The 17,345-nt window shown below is 43.5% G+C and overlaps 1 protein-coding gene across 5 annotated transcripts in view; it reads right to left on the bottom strand.

The window, feature by feature from the left end:
• The window catches only part of LOC132959295 (histone deacetylase 4-like), a 52,089-nt gene that overhangs the window by 18,724 nt on the left and 16,020 nt on the right, over positions 1-17,345 (bottom strand). For 4 of the 5 annotated variants that reach the window (XM_061032190.1, XM_061032195.1, XM_061032191.1 and 1 more), the window contains 4 exons: positions 9,275-9,600; positions 5,427-5,577; positions 3,717-3,840; positions 2,025-2,143 (listed from right to left, as the gene is read on the bottom strand). In XM_061032190.1, coding sequence (XP_060888173.1) covers positions 2,025-2,143; positions 3,717-3,840; positions 5,427-5,577; positions 9,275-9,600 — 720 coding nt within the window. Of the gene's footprint in view, positions 1-2,024; positions 2,144-3,716; positions 3,841-5,426; positions 5,578-9,274; positions 9,601-13,117; positions 14,246-17,345 lie in introns of those variants that run through there. The other variant, XM_061032196.1, reaches the window with a different exon arrangement.

Raw genomic sequence — 17,345 nt, 5'->3', positions numbered from 1 at the left:
CCAGCTCCCATAAACCGTTTTCTCTTCTTCTATTGCTCTGCTTTTAAAAAAAGATTACCAACATTCCCTCCATTTTTCGGCCTTGAATGTTTTCCTTTCCCAGAGGTCTTTCAGATGGTCAGTGAAGCCACAAAATGCTCATCTTCCACTCTCCATCTTTCTGATCATCACTCTTCCTTCACCTCCTTCGCTTTCTTTTCACTCCTCTTTTTCAATGTCTCTCGTCCTCCCTCTCATCATCCTCTCTCTCAGGGTGGAATGTGGCTGTGTGGGCCAGTGTCAACTGTGGTTTTCTCTGCTGTTGTAGCCAGCAGCCCAGAGGCTCAGAGTCGACAGGGCTGCAGCGCTGGCTGTAGCCTCCTGCCGCCGCACTAAGTGAATAATTGCACTGTAAGACGACCGCTGCTTCACGGCTACACCACCGCACACACCCCTAGCACTTTGCACACACATACAAAGCTGAACACACTCACAACTGACATTAAACCAACAAAATGACAGCAAACAGCTGATTTTACTCTGCAAAGGCTTCTTTAGTTGGAGAAAAGAAGCCTATAGACATTAGATGAAAGGTTTCCAAGAAAATCTCTATTTTCCTAATGTTGCATTCTGCAGACTTTTAGCAGCTCTGACGACTGGTGACCAGATCTGTCACTCATTTGAGTTGCACAATGCAATGATACAATTAATAATAAAAGTAGCACCTTTACTGGGCTCAGGGGTACTCCATAAATAAAATGCAGCACTTTTCTTTCGAAACAACGGTAGAGTTTCATTAAAAGATAAAGAACGAGAAGCGTAAAAGGGAAAGTAAACAGAATGCAAATCTTTGACGGGGCAAAGGGGAAATGGTACACCGTTTGAACGAGTTTCCATTATTCAAATTAGCCTGTTCTGTTTGTTGAGAGCTGAAGATCGAAACAAAATAATAAAGAAAGTACAGAGCTCGTCACAAAAACTTAAACTGAAGAAATAAATATATGTTAGTGAGGCTCCTGAGTGACAAACTGACTGCTAAAATGGCAAATTTGAAAACCACTGAAAGAATTATGGCTTTGTTTTTTTACAGGCCGGTAAGGATTTGGTAATGTTTGAGAAAGTGGGAACAATAATGAGTTAAGGGCTTTAGAAAAAAGGCATGAAGACAGGACATAAAATAACATGGAAATGTTTTTTCTTTATGTGCAAATTGAAGGAATCAGATTATTTTGTTTACAGACCCCAAGGTTTTATCAACGTCCAAAATTTGGAAACCTTATAATTTGATGAGCGAGCAACAGAGGAGAGGCCAAATTGGTTTACTGTGTGTGTATTATAAGCTTATCGGAAGGAAGACATATTGCGGTTGCAAATTACCTGACCCAGAGCTATCAAGCAGATTGAAAACAATAAAGGACCAAGAATTGAGCCCTGGGGAACCCCAAAAGTAATTGTTGCATTACTAGAGGAGATGGTCCCGAATGAGAAAGCCCTCAAATAGAATCCGTCAGAGTAAGTTAGTTTTAATGTGCAATAACCAAACAAATGAAGGGCAGCAGAAATTTCAGACAAAATACTACAGCAAGAGATGTAAAAACTCTTTGCCAATTTTAATTAAAATCTGTAATTATGAACGCTGTCAGGGTCAAGGTTCTAAGACTTTTCCGAACAATAGCTAATTTAAAACAACCCCCCCAAGATAGAGAACTCTTAAAAAACAATAAATGTCAGATTCTAAAATGGTACAAACCTCTTTCACTCTATTGAACTCTCACTCTATTGAACTCATGAACCACCTACGCTTCTGCTCTCTCAAAGACTCTCATGTGGGGGATGCTGGGAGGACCTGACAGCCTAATGTGGTTGTGATTAATGGTGCCGAGCCCTGATGCCTGATCTAAATTATGCTGGACGTGAGTCTGCATAGAGGCTACTGGACGTTACAATCTCCAGTCAGTGTGTGTATCCCTCTCTAAGTGTGAGCCTGCACAGGAGCAAACAGACATGTCTACACTGACGAAACAAATGTGCAAGCATGCATTTACCAGTTTTTCGCAGTGGGAAGTCATCACGCGGGTTGTAGACACCCAGCACAGGGTGGTTGTAGGTGGAGACACCAGTCTGTGGAGGCGAGCTCTGGTCCAGCGAGCTGTGCTGGGTTTTGCTATAGAACAAAAACACATATACCACATTTTTAAAGACACTACCAGGATATCAAAAATATGCTTGCAAGGGCAAAATAAACAGTGGACATGTGCCTGAAAGAGTAATCCCTACAATGTAACTAACTTCATGGCTGTCAAAGATCTGTATGATTAACGCATCATGCAAATCCCTTGGCAAGGCCTGCAGACATGTGCTGCCATCTGCTCACTGCCAACAGAATAAGGTGGTGTTTGTAGGCGAAGTTAAGCCGAGTTGGCTGTGGACCAAATGCATGTTCCCGACTAGTGGATGTACACACTCTTCTATCCCAAAACTGAGGGGGCAGATGGGTCCAATGAGAGGAGAACATTTACATTCAGGAAAGAAGGGTAAGGAAAAGTAGAGCCAGGCAGACAAAAAAAAAGAGTTTATATCACAGTGAGCTGTTGGAAGTCCTGTGGGTGTTTTTATTACACATTAAGATTATGTAACATTATTTATTTGGTTATGGATTTTCATTTTGTGGCTTAAGTGCTTTTATAGTGCAATATAAAATTCACAATAATTCACAATTTGAATATTTTAAACCACTTATGTAACTTTTTTTTTTTTTTTTCCTACTTTTAATACCCAATCAAAGAAAACTTTAACCGTTTATGCACCATGAAGCATTGGTGCTTTTCAAACTTAATGTGGGACTCGCTGACTCTGAATCCCATTGTTCCAGGTTTAAAAGCTGTTTGTTGCATGTCTTCCAGGTCGCCTCGTAATCCTTGTTTGCTCCTGTCAACCTGTCCTTGAATTTTTTATTTTATCGAAGCCAAATTTCCTTGAACTTGCATTTCCCAATCTCTCCTTCAAGTAAAAACACAACTTTTAAAGACTTTTTAATGAGCTCATTTTAAAAGAAATCTAATTTAAGACTTTTGAAGGATCAAATTAAAGTGTGTAAGTGAGGTTACGTCCGTCTTTTATTCTGAACAAGCAGAAGCCGGAGATATAATGAATGACCTGGAGAGCTTGACAATCAGAATCTTTACACATATTTGGTTTGCATAATCACTTTTCCAGTCACACAGAGACAACAAGAGCATGTAATGGACGACTTCCACCGTGGACAAAGAGAAGCTGCACACCTGCAAAAGGGGTTTCAGACATGCTACAATAAACATTCAAGGCCGAGCCTGTGGCGTAAGAAGCCCCTATCATCAGGTTCCAATATCCTGCGCTCACGTGCATGTGTGTGAGCGTGCATGTGTCTTTGTTTTATAACCCTGCTGCATCCATCGCTCAGTCTGGCTCATACAGTGTGGCAGGTGAGGGAGACGGGAAGCTCGGTGACAGATTAAGACACAAACTAATACATTATTCATCCGCTGTCAGAGAGGGAGAATTACCATCCAAACTTTTTGAGGATCTCCGACTGTATTCCACTGCTGACAATCATGACTAATAATTTAGATTTAAACATATGCAACAAAAGTCTCTCCTTTACTTTCTGATGCAAACCACCAGCCGTGAGTGCAAAGCATCGTCTAAAAGCGTCTCTACACCTTCTGCTGCTTCTTATTCAGGAAGTTATTCTTTCTCACCGGTACCAATACGGAGCGTCATTGGGGAGTCCTCCTTGGTTGAGGCTGCGCTGGGCGAGAGCCTTCTTCTTGTTCAGGACAAACTCCTGGAGCCGCATCTTCACCTCGGTGCTCGCCACAGCACCTGCAGAACCAAGATGGAGAAGAAATTGAGAAAAACTCCAAACACACCCTTCACACCTTTTTTTTTTTTTTTTTAATGCATGAGTTTTTCATTCCTGACCCACCAGTTTATTCAGTTCAGTTTTAAGAGGGTTTGAATGACTTGGTGGAACTTCTAAGCTTGAATTAAAACATTCATGAGTTCATTTAAAGCATCTTTAAGCCACCAGGATGCCCAGATGTGCTGACATAATCTCTCATGTAGAGACGAGAAATTATAAAAAACTCATCTCTGAAAATAAGAGACGCTGGCTTTTTTTTAAAATCAGGTTATGTCCCTTTGTAGATTTTAAATCAGATGTTTATTTATTGATACGTTGCAGAAAATTACCAGCAACATTTGGATAATAGTTCAATTATTTGTTTTATTTTCTTTCTAATAACCCGCCAGTAATTCTTCGGCTTTTGGGCTCTTTATAGGACAAAAACAGCAACTTAAGGACATCTTCTGAGGCTTCATAAAGATTCAATTGACATGTTTCCCCTTGTTGTGACACTTAACATTTAATCAATTGATGGAGAAATTCCTCAGCAGATTAATGAATTTTTAAAAAATGATAAGCTGCAGATTTGTCCCCCATCTTACATGATGACATTTCAGCTAAATAGGCTTCTGATTTGCAAATGAGGATGCAGTAAAAAATAAATAAATGTCAAAACCTGAGAAAATGCACACAAACCACCACACAGGTACACTAAGAGCAAACACACCGAGCGACCCCGGTTCTTCCTCTCACACGGATGCAGCCTCGCTCTGTAACCACTTTCCATACAGTGTAAACTGCTCTCAAGGACTCCTGTCCACCGGCTTTCAATGAACTGTTGAGAGACGTCCAGCAGGCAGCGGTAATAGCTCGGCTTAGCCGCCGCAGCCAAGGCCACCGGCTAATAAAGCTCGTTTACCGCCGTAAATACACCGATTCTCCCGAGTTAAACGGAAACACACACACACACGCGCTGACATTTGAATCCACAAACGCACAAACTATGAACACTGACCCCGACAGTCCTTTTAACCTTGGTGCGTTTTGAATGAAAAGGTCTGGCAGTTCAGACCCCGTGCAGGCTCGACCAAAACAATCTGGCGCTCAAATTGGAAAAACTAAATTGTGTGATTTGTCCCAAAACTTTTTATTTATGATGTCTAACCACTGTGGCTTACTGTTACTCTGAAAACACTCAGATGTAGAGAGTTCACAGGGCTGAGGACATGTAGTTGTTACTGTCTTCTCGATACAGGATTTCTGCTGAGAGGTGTGAAATGTTTCACATAACTTCTCCAACAACCCTTCTTTCCTCTCCTTTCCATATTTTTGCTTGTGCTCTTAACGTAGCGATGTGTGAGTTCATGTCGCCTGGGAGGTGAGAGAAAAGATGAGCGCTTACCATCAAACTCCGAGTCAGACCGAGTTGCGTTAATCGTCCGCGATGTCCCGGCAAGAAATGTGTTTTTAAGTGTGACTTTTTCCGAGGTTGTGTGGTGCAAACACAGCTTGACTTTTTGATTGAGCTTCCAAGTTTAAGTGCTGCGTCTCATCTGTGACTTACTCTCCTGCCCCCGCTCCTTGTTCTTCAGCAGCTGCAGCTTCTGCTCCCGCTGCTGCTTCTCCAGCTCCTGCTCCAGACGGTGGTTCTCCATCTTCCTCTGGTGCTCCAGCAGCTCCTGCTGGTGCTTCAGCGCCAGGAGCTCCTGCTGCTGCTGCAGGAGGAAACGACAACAAACAAACAAAAAAAAAAAAACATGTCAGCAAAAACGTCACCTTGGCATGCCTGTTTGCGACAGAAGCTGTTTGGTCACATGCACAAAGATCCTCAAGAACTTTTTCTACCAGCTCCCTATAAAGATTTCATTGTGGAGTCCAAGTTAAATAATTCACAGCAAGTTAACGGACAGAGGAGAAGAAGACGTTAGTAAGTATCGGGTGTGCAACTGCTGCCATCTTTGTGCTTGTAATACAGCAGGTAACTGCCGCAAGATAGCAACCTCAACACTCCCTCTGGCAAGCTTGTGGTGAATCTTCCTGAGTATTTGCTGCTGCGCTCTCACCCCGACTTCACCTGGAGCACTCAGGCGCTGTCTTCGTCCACACATGCAGCTCAACTTGAACATTTCAGGATGTTTCCAGGAGTTTAAAAGCACCACGTGTGCAAATTTAAAAGCCCATTTTAGTATCACGCAAGCAAACTTTTACAAAAGCAGTCGCATGCAAGTTCTTCAATGAGTACATAAAAACCTTTTTCTGTCCTGAAAGTCACCAATTCATTACTTTTTTTGTCTTTAAACATCTATTTGCGTTCCACTTCCATTCAGCTGGAGTTTCCATCTGATATCATTAATAAAGACATCTGTTTAAAGCAATCCAATAAAACCTTTGCAATCTTTTAAAACCTCAGGCCACAAGCTGAAGCCTTTAGATAAACATAAACAATTTAAGTGCGGGTGAGTCTTCTGAAAGACACATAATGCAATCTGCTCTCTTCCTCGTCGCTCCAGAAAGGAGAGAGGAGAGCATCTGTTAAACGCTCTGGATGTAAAAAAATATCTCATCCTCCTCGGGCTTTTAAAGCTGAAACTCGACTGTGGCTTCACAGTTTGTTCTGTAACAAAAAGTCAAAAATAATTTCCCCATTAAAGCCAGAATGTTCTCACAAACACTTCTCAGTGATCATTGAAGCGTCCTTGAACGAGCCCCAGAACTCACAGTGAGTCACCGCGGATAAAAGCATCAATTAAATGCTCAAAACTCACACAGAAATCTTCAAAGCCTGCATTCCCTCAACCTCAAACTCCAAATCGAGAGTCCCAGATGTCTGACGATGTCTCAGAATTGTATATGGTGTTGACTTTGAAGGCGAATCGCATGTGAGAGCATGAATTAGAGGCTGAAGGTGAGAGGAAGGTGAGGCACATCTGCTTTCTGGACTGCTTCTATTTTCAGATCCTCCATCTTTTTCTTTTTGTGCCTTTCAATCAACATTGGGGATAGGGGACTGAGTGAGTGGGAAGCCTTAAAGTAACCTCCTCTCTGACACACACACACACACACATACACACTAAAGTCCAACCGACCAGAGATGTTCACACTGAATTTCCCCTTTTTTAACGTTTTGGACTAATGCTGCAAAGCGCTTTGGGATAGCTCTCACTTTATGCCAGTTTCCCGTTGTCAACATGTTTAAAATGTGTGTTTGCAGACATTTAAGTGTGTATATGTGAGTGTGTGCACGCAGTTGTGTGTTGCTGGAAGAAAACTGGGAAAGCATGTGTGTGTGTGTGTGTGTGTGTGTGTGTGTGTTTGGTGACATTTGAGAGGATGTGTAGGTTTTAATGCCTGTTAGCTGGAGTGTGTGTGTGTGTGTGTCTCTGTGTGTGTGTGTGTGTGTGTACAGAAGCTGTGAATGGGGCTGATTGAAGCCGGGGCCTCCCTGCTCAGGTTGTGCGTCACAGGTCTCCACCTGAGTGGTCCTGCAGCCCCCCCACAGGCCAGACGGGCCCTCAGGCAGCATCAGCCACCGCTCAGCATCACAACACAGACCGAGCAGGAGGAAAACAGAGGGTAGAAGGAAGGAAGGAAGGAAGGAAGGAAGGAAGACAGAAGTGAGAGTGAGTGCAAAAAGGAAGGAAAGAGGACAGTAGGGAAGTAAGAGAGGAGAGAAAGACGAAAGGAAGAAAGGAATGTGGATAATTTGGGAAAGAAGAAAGATCATTTAGAAAAAAAGGAGACAGAAAGTGATGAAGGAAAGGAACATTTTAGAAAAAACAAGAGGGAGGGAAGAGAGAAAAAAGTGAAATCAAACAGAGGATGAGAGGAAAAAAGTTGAAGACAGACAAAGAGAAATGGGGATGAGAAGAAAGACGGAAAGAGAAGTTGAAAAAAAAGAGAATTTGAAAGACAGAACGAGAAGAGAGGCAATAACAACATCAGGAAAAAAGCAAAGAGGGAAAGATGACAGGAACAGAGGGAAGGAAAGAAACAGGAAGGGCAGGACGAAGGAAGAAAAGAAAATATAAGAAAAGAGAGGTAGGCAAGGAGGAAGGAAGTTAGGAAGAGAAGACTAAAAAATATTAGAGGAACAAAGGGAGAAATAAAGTTAAGAGGAGATAGAGAAGGAGAAGTAAAAAGAAAGATTTGCACGTGAGGAATTCAAATCACTACATTCAAACTAATGTAATCCTGCACGCTGCAATCTAATCTCCTGCCCCCACAATCCATTTTTAGACTTTTTATTCTAAGTCCTGGACAAAAAATAATAATAAAGCAGTTCAGCTGCATGTGCTCGTACTACAATTCATATTACAGCTTTAATAATACCTAGAAAAAAAAAAAAAGAACAAACAGTGGAAGATTTTCATGTGACATTTCAGCCTGGCAGAGGCTGTGCGGTGCGTTCAGGGGCCCTGAGGTATTCAAGCTACAGAGTGTGGGCGTGCTGATCTAGATCGTATATCCAGGTCACTAACACATAAATGTGTAATCCTACCTCGATCTGTTATGTGTCATATTCTCCTTGACGAGTGTAGGGACCTCCCTGAATCACCTTTTTATTGGAGTTGTATTTGTGTTATTAGAGGCTGACAGTGGAAGTGAGGCTGGAGCATGAACGCATCACCAGCTTAAGTCCGTCTGGATCCGAGCACGTCGGTGCATCGCTGTGGCCCGTCCCTGATGTTGAAGCAAATGAAGCCAGAGTGCCTCCTTGTTCTCTACCCGCAGCAGAGAGAGTGCTTAAAAGCTGCCAGGGCTGCTGCAGAGAGGAGTCTGTTAATGAAGAAGGGTGGCGGACCAAATGAAGAGCTGCCTCCGCTTTGTTTGAGAAAGTTTTATTAAAACAGGTTTGGGCTACAAGCCCGCCCCGCTTTGATTTTGGACGGTTGCCTCGTGGATTTAGTCAAAAGGTACTCTTTGTGCAGCTTCAACTGTTTGTTTGTTTACATCGCTGGCTGCTGCTGGCCTGCAGCTTTAATTATTGATGATGCCATTTTTCATTGAGAATAAAGGCCAGAGAAGCTCCATGTGCTCCATCTTTGAGAAGGCGTACACACTGGATATATGAAGGTGTACTTTTTAAGCTCAGAAACACTCTTTAAGAAATATTCAGCGCTGACTCTAATCTGAAATCTTGCACATGTAGAGTCGGGGCAGAGCGATATTAAGCTGCTGCACAGTCTTACCCTGATTAAAAAACGACACATGTGAGAAACAGATGGTGGTGTAACAATTTTCTTCTATATTGAACATTTGATGATGACTAGGGAAGGTGTGGTCTCGATCAAAATAACACAGACTACTCTGTTGTACTAAGAAATCCGACTTCTTTTTTTGATCAGTGTAAATATATCTATTTGCATCCTGCATAACACAATAAAATCTGCTTGTAAAGACGTAGACGTGTACCTTGATGTGTTCCTGGAGCTGGGCCTCGTGTTGCCGGGACAGCTGCTCATGCTGCCGCTGGAACTCTGCGATGAGGATCTGCCTCTGGATCTGCTGCTTCTGCTTCAGGGTCAGCAGCTCCTGCTGCAGCTGCTGCTCGCGCATCGAGGACCCCACCACGCCCGACCCCTGGCCGGACGACTGCTGGCCGGGCGGGGAGAGCGACGACACCTGCTGCTGCTGCTGCTGCTGCTGCTGCTGCTGGTGCTGGTGGTGATGGTCCAAGCGCAGGTCCATGGGGATGGCGGCTGGAGGGAGACGCAGGGGCAGCGCCGAGTTGATGTCCACTGGAAGAGAAGAAGAAGGACAAAGACATGGTGAAACAGAGGCATACCAAACAGCACACTCCATGGATGAAGGTATCTTCAAATTAAAGCCTGACAGATTTATCAGCTGCTCACTTATCGGGCCGATATAGGCCAATCTCAAAATATCAGTACGAGTGTAAATATGGATATCCACAAATATGCAGACTCATTTTTTAAGACATTAAAAAGTGACAGACGTGTTGGAGAGATGTAACCACGCAGAACACCTTGTGGAAAACTGCATGCATCATTATCAGCATGACATCGGCAAAGTCCTGACACTAGTAACAGTCAAAACAAACTGCACGGCTAAAATGACAAGGATCTTCCCGTGCGTCACACTCTGAAGACAAAGCACCTTTGCTGTTTCAGTGCAGCAAGGACAGACTGTGCAGCTGAGTGAGGATTACATCAAAATGTTATTTAATGCGTCTACCTGCTCGAGGATGCAGAATGAATGTTGGCACCAAAGCGCAGCGATCTCTGGCATCAGTGTCAGTTTTCATTCTGAGGCATGAAAGCAGCTTTGGAGAGCGCTTCAAAGTTTCAGAAATATTCTTTTGTCTTAAGCTCCTCCGTTGATCGCGGGATATTACGATGTCGCGTTTGAGATAAACACAGCGAGGGGACAATCAAAGCCCTGGCGGTTTCTTGTAATTGAGAGGGATTGATTGTTATTGGAGCTGCAATCCCAACACAAGAGCAAATATTTAAAATCTGTCAAAAGTAATCAATCCAAAGCACCTCGTTTTAGAAACCTTCTCTCACGTCGACATCATGTCAATTAGAGGATCGTTCTTCAGCTCTGACCTCTGACCTTTTAGTGGCAGAATCTCCTGATGGGATCAATAAAGATTTGCATGGTGTAAAAAAAAACAAGTAGGATTGAAAAGTGACGCCCTTTTCTTCCTCACTGACTGTAAAAAGCTGCTGCACACACACACACACACACACACACACACACACACCTGACAAAGATCGCATTGACCCGGCTCGAGGTCTGCACACCACCCACAAATCACCGCACAGGAAGCCTCCCAATCACGCCGCTTCCTCTCTGTTAAATCTGAATAAATAGGAGGCGATTGGCCGATTATTTACCTACATGTTTGCAGAGAGCGCGGCGAGAGCCAGAGATACTTGCCTAGGAACTCTGTGCTAATAAAGAAGCAAACACGCCGACGCCGGTGCAGCTAAACAGCCGGAGTTAAGGAGCCAAACAAACGCGCAGAAGCACTCGCATGTGAAAAATCCTCCCGGGCTGCACCACATTAAAGAGAAACCTACAGAGATTTGTCGGGATTATTTTTAGGATGTCACACTTTTCGCTCAATCCGAGTGTGAATAAATACACTTTACTCGTCAGATAGCAACTCAGGCCCGCCACCGCAAACTGTTAGAGGAGCATAGAAGAAGAAAAGACATCTGTGCTGATATCTTTTCATGTAAAGCCAGAACACAAAGACAAAGTATCCAGCGTCTGTTAGCACACTCTCTGATGAGCATTTCATAGAAGAAACCAGGATACATGCATACCGGATGTAAGTAAGCTTGATGTTATTTTAAAGTGCTTTTCACATATATAAGTGGAAAAGGAATAAACACAAACATCAAAGATTAAAAACGTAGGTTTACATCTGAGCCCACGGTTAAAAGCTTGCCAAAGTAAAGACACAGAATCAGATTTAAAAAGTTGCATATAGAGGGAGCTAACTTTACAGTCTGAACATCTTTTGCAGAGTAGGAGAACTGTAATGGTGCATTTAAAACATTCAATTCTTTCATACTTTAAGATACCACATCTTTGTTATTTGATGGTATGATGCTAATGTATTCAGGCAACTTCTGCAAGACTTTTCCTGCAGATTTCTGGTGATTGAAAACAAGAAACGACCCGATCTTGGGTGCTTTGAAACTCCTATTTTTGATGGCATCCGAGACAGGTGTCCTGATCGTTTGATTTTCACAGGTATCATATTGAAGTTTAAAAATCTGGCATGGTGACGACCCTAATTCAAACAAGCGTCACTTGCTGTTAAAGCCAAAAGGTACCTTGAAAAGACACAGCTCGACACCTATTTCTATCAAAATGCTAATTTGTTATTTCATCATTTAGGCAACCATTGTTTTGAGTTGTTCCTGTTTAATTCTCTACATCTTCCTTTTTTTTCCCACTCATACATGCTTCACATATAAACTGTATTGTTGTCATTATTCCTACTGCTGCTTCCTCTTACACGGCAACAACATGGTCCTCGGGGAGACCGCCTCCATGTGGGGGACGACAACAACACACGAGTCAGGTCAGAGTGCGCTCAGAGTGAAATGAGTGTTTGTCATGTTAAGTGAAATTTCTGCAATCAGTCTTCATCTGTGCAGAGGATTCTTTGTGTGAATCGGACTAACAAGGTGCCCGATGTGAGGTGAAAACGAGCCCAGCTTTGGCTGCTTTGTATTCAGTCAAGAAGCAACAACAGTTTAAGTTTTGGCAGATGATGAAACCAGACATGGAGCAGACAAACTCCTACAATCGTGACTCACTCCGTGGAGAAAGCTGGCTGCAGAACATAAAATAAGGCTGAAAACTTCTCATTTAGAGCGACAATTTGCGTTTCTCCAAAACAGCTCCTCGCGGTTACGACCGTACCTGACTCTGCGTGAGTCACTTTGCACATTCGGATCCTGACTCAACATCTTCCTGGATATTAAGAAAGGCTTTGATTGCGGGCTGAAAGAAGCAGGGACTCCATAATAAGTCTTCAGGGTCACCTCAAAGATAAACAAACAGTGTTGTTTTCTTGTTTTAAAGCTCCAATGAGGAGTTTGTAACGGGTCATGAAACAGACTGAAATTAGATCTGATGCCTCTTTATGACCTACTAGAGCGTATGAGACCATCAGGAATAAGTATGATCATTCCTATAGTGTTATTTTTAATGCGTGTCACCTCAGCCGGCGGGGTAGGCGTCAAATCATTTAACATCCTTTGTTTACATTTTCTACAGCAAAGACTTACACTGATTAAAGTGTCGAAGTTAAAAGACAGCAGGAGGATTATTTTTGTTAGGCTGCTACTTCAACATGTAGAGGAAAAGATCAGCAAAGAGATTTTTTTTTTTTAAAAGTACCCATGTGTCCACAAGGGGGCGCCAATATCAGAGCGAACAGTAGCTTTAAAGTAGTTTGAGCAAGAAGAGAAGAGAGCTTGTTATATTTAGCAAAAGACAACGACCAAACACTACACTTACTGCTCCGATCGTCGACAACGCAAATACACACCTCTCACACACTAACGCCTGCGCACACACACACACACACACACACACACACACACACACACACACTCCTGGTACACGATGTTACTCAGCGGCTACTGAGTCCCAAACAGCTTTATTGATAGTGATGCACACATATGCACAAACCTCATATGGCATCTCTGTCACAGCAACAGCGCTAATTACTTAAAGCGCAAAAGAGGGAGACACAGAAAGACGTACCCATCAGTGCTCTCCTCCTCCGCTTCCTCTTTTCAGCAGTCTCCTCTCTCGGTCCGTATCACTGCGCCTTCTCCTCCTCTACCTCTCTTCCTCGTTCAGTTTATCACAGCCGATCCCTTTCCCCTCTCTTTCATCCGACTTCTTCTCTTTGCTCCTCATCCCCTCTCCTGTTAAACCTGATGGGCGTCTACTATCTCTCTCTCCTCTCTCTCCTCCCCCCTCTCTCTCTCTCTCTCTCTCTCCTCCCCTCGTCCCTCGTTCGCCCAGTGGTGACATCACAGGGCAGTCTCAGGCATGCAGGCTGTTTATTCTGCAGCCCTCTGCTTTTCCAGGAACCAACGTCACACACACACACACACACACACACAGACGCCCGCACACACACACACACACAGCACTCTCTCTCCTCACCCTCGCTCGACCTGCTTTCCTTGCTTCTAAAGGCCAAGGAAAACCCTCCACGCTGGTTGTAGTGCATCAAATATCTCTGCCTCCTCTCACATGCAGCCTCACCCCCCTCTTCCTCCCCCTTCCTCTACTTATAATAACCACCTCTCTCTCTCTCTCTCTCTCGCTCTCTCTCTCTCTCTCGCTCTCTCTGGTGCGGTTTTAATACAGTGTGCTCAAATTCCTGGCCTGGAATTTGCCTGCATTTCCCAAACAAATAAAAACCACAAAATGGTTTCAGGTGACGCCTGAGTAAGGACTTTTCCCTGCAAGGAGGCTCCCAAGACATCCACACACTGCTGGATCATAATACAAACAGGGATTTGTGTTTGTTATTTTTTAATAAATTAGGCCTTGATTCATTGTAACATCAAACTTTACTACCTTCCTACTCTATTGCAATGTTCATACAAGTTCTTATTTTGACATTATGTCGCTTGTAATGCAGAAAACGAGTTTTAATTTGTGCGTGCATGTCTTTCTTTTTTCTCATTATATGATTGTTGTCCTCGGATTTCTTTGCTGTTTTGCTCTTTCATTATCTTCCCTTGACCTCTCCTGTCTTCTCTGTATCATTATGCAAAGATTTCAAGAAAACGTTTGTCCGTAGTCCAGGAAGAATTCAAGTAAAACAAGGAGGATTAAAACAAAAAGTTGAGTCTTTAGTCCTGAAGCTGTATTTTTCATTAATCTAAAGAATACTGTAAGTTTAACAATAGTTTAAAACTGATTTAGGGTTTTTTTTTATGCTGCACTTCTCATGATTCAGTAACATTTTGAAGCTCCTGTGAGGAGTTTTTAGCTGGTTATGATCCAGACTGAAATGAATACTGATAGGGCGCCGGGTAAGCACGGGGTTAAGAGCGTGCGTCCTATGTTCGGAGGCTAAAGTCCTTGGGGTCATCATGGGTTTGAGTCCGACCCTTGACATTAGCCGCATGTCATCCCTAATTCTCCTCTCCTTACATTTTCTGTCCCTCTTCACTATCCTAAAATAAAAATCAAAAAAATGGCTGAAAAATATTTCAAAATAAAAACACAAAATCCTCTTTATGAACTTTTAAAGCAGACGCCACCATCAGCCACAAGACTGACGATCGTTACGAGGCGGTTTCAAATACTTGTATGCACTGCTGGGGGTTAGGTGTGATGTTTTTGAATGTCATTTACAGGACAAGAAGTACTTTGTGCCCCCAAAATGGATGCAAATGTAAAAGTTCCTCACAGGAGATTTAACCTCAACACAGATCAAATCATCTCAAATCAACAGGAGATGAACCGTTCATGCAAATAGTCAATATTTCATCAATAAAAAGCACATCTTCCTTGAGTGAATCCACACACTAAACACAATCATGCACAGAAGTCTTCAGTCGGGTTGTATGAATCTTTGGCCGCTGACGTTCTTGGCTACCACTTCAACCGATATCAAAGATGAACTCTGATATCGGTACATCTTTGTGTACGAGAAGTGACGTCAAGCGCTCAGTTTACTGATGCGGATAGGAGAAATCCAAAACAAAGAGAACCGCGTCGTCTCGGGGGAGAGCCGGGCTTCTAGGAATCTTACACAACTTTTACGTGGAGCGACGAGAACAAGGACTTCAGTTCCATTTCACTTTGTCAAACGGAATAAAGTTTCCTCTAAGATCTCAAGCCTGGAGGAAAAAACCTTACAGTTCTGTTCTCCGGGTCTCCTCTCTCTCTCTCTCTCTCTCTCTCTTGTGAGCGTTTTAAAGTTTGCTCGAGATGCATCAGAGAGAACAGCCTCAACTCTACCGCTGCAATTATCACACTTCTTTAAGTTATTTTACTTTCAGGATGCTTCTTTTCCTTTTCCTCTCCTTCTGAATTCCTCTGATCCCGCTCTGCATCCTTCCCTTCCTACCTCCATCTCCTCGCAACAAATCACAACCTGTTTTCAACCCTCCTCAACTCCTCTGGCTCTTATTGCAGGTCTATTTATACCAGACAATGCAGAGGGGGGGGGGGGGGGGGGTGGCGTCTCAGATTTAAGGCTCGGTTCCTCCGACTGCCCGGGCTCCACACTCGTTAGGCTTAATAGATGTCATACTGAGCCGAGCAGAGCCGCCTCAGAGAAATGTGATCTCGCCTTTTAGACCGTGCAGGAGGATGACAAAGAAGAGGAGATATTCAGCGCGGGGGTTTCACAGCGAATTTAGCAGCAGGGCCAAGATGAGAGGCAACAAGTCGCACAACTGTTGATGGCGGGAAATCGCTGCTGTCTGCTTCCTGGTTGGTCTCCCGAGGGTAGGCTTGGAAAGCGTCAGCCTACTTTACTACGTCTTCCACAGAAGCCTCTGATTTTGGGTTCTGCCCTCCTCGAGAGCTCAAACTACTGGCGACGATAAAAGCTTCCCCCCCCCCCCCCCGCAGATAAACCCGATTGTGATCTGGCGACCTTCTCAGGAAAAAAAAAAAAAAAAAAAAAGAATCGGAACATCGAGGGCGTGACGGAGGAACGTGTCGAGGTGCAGCGAGTCTTGTTCTGCAACCCGCATGTTGGGACCTGTCGCCACCTCAGTGACGTCACGCAGCAGTCTGCAGCGGCAAAGCGGAGAGGGAAAGAGACAGGTGAGAGCGAGTCAAGAGACATAACACGCGGGACGACGAGGTGGACGACGTGCGGAGGTTGAGGGGCAGTACGTGCAGGAACGTGTTTGTCCTGTGTGAACATAATGAGAGTGGAGACCCATGAGCTGGCTTTTCTGTTGATTCATTCATCACCTAAGCATCTAAGCATCTCCTCGTCTGAGCTTTCTTGGTTTGTCATTTTTTGACCACAAACGAAATGAATTTGAAGTAACGATTGTTGATCCGCTAACAACCAATCTGACGACCTAGAGGCAATATTAAAAGTTCGTTATAGGACATTACATAAGCCTGCGACAAAGCTCCTGCTCTCCACAAAGACAGAAAGAATTGACAAAACAATTACCTCATCATTCCTAAAATTGCTCGAGCACTACCTATGACTGTCACTCAGGAAGTGCAGCGAGTCATCGGCTAGTTAGAACGATCTCCAGTCCGCATAGTGAAGCACACATGTGCAAAAAAACACACCTAAAAAAACGAATGTGGGAGGGTTGGATAATAATGTTGACATCTACGACAGCTGTATACACAGTCTGTACAGCTTGAGTGGTTGGAAAGCTAAAAAGTGTAGTTATGTTTGAGTATCTGAAATGCCATAAAGTATTGGAATTACTGTATTGCTACCTTGAATTCGCCATTTTTAGGGCCCGCCCGATATGGGATTTTTGGGGCCAGTACTGATACCAATATTATGGAGGGGAAAAAACCAGATACCAAGACTGGTAATGCTAGTTGAAATCCATAGAGCACACTATGCTGATGAAAGAAAACTGCTAGTGTAATAGATAGGAACTCAAATGAAGTGATTTTTTAATCTAGTAATAGTGGGACATGGGGCCGATGGTGATAGTGACGTGATGCTAATATCCGCTGATATTATCGGCTGGCCGATTAATCAGTCGGGCTCGAGTCGTCTCGTCATATCAACATCAATGTAGCTACAAGAAATAAACGTTTGGCTTGTTGAACAGGTTCAGTGATCAATACTGTTGTCAAATGTCTGATTCATTCATCAATCTCTGACTTACATTTTACAGAACAAATTTAGACTTTCTGTCCATGTCAAGAGATCAAGTTCATGTTTAAATAAATCACAGCGCAGAGTTCAAGGTGTCAAAAAAGTAGCAACGACTGGAACTACTCTGTGTGGAGCCAAACTCCGGTG

This window comes from Labrus mixtus, chromosome 24 (genome assembly GCF_963584025.1).
Source record: "Labrus mixtus chromosome 24, fLabMix1.1, whole genome shotgun sequence".
In the NCBI taxonomy this organism is placed as follows: Eukaryota; Metazoa; Chordata; class Actinopteri; order Labriformes; family Labridae; genus Labrus; species Labrus mixtus.
Note: the sequence above shows the minus strand (reverse complement) of the source record. Positions and strands in the feature narration are given on the sequence as shown.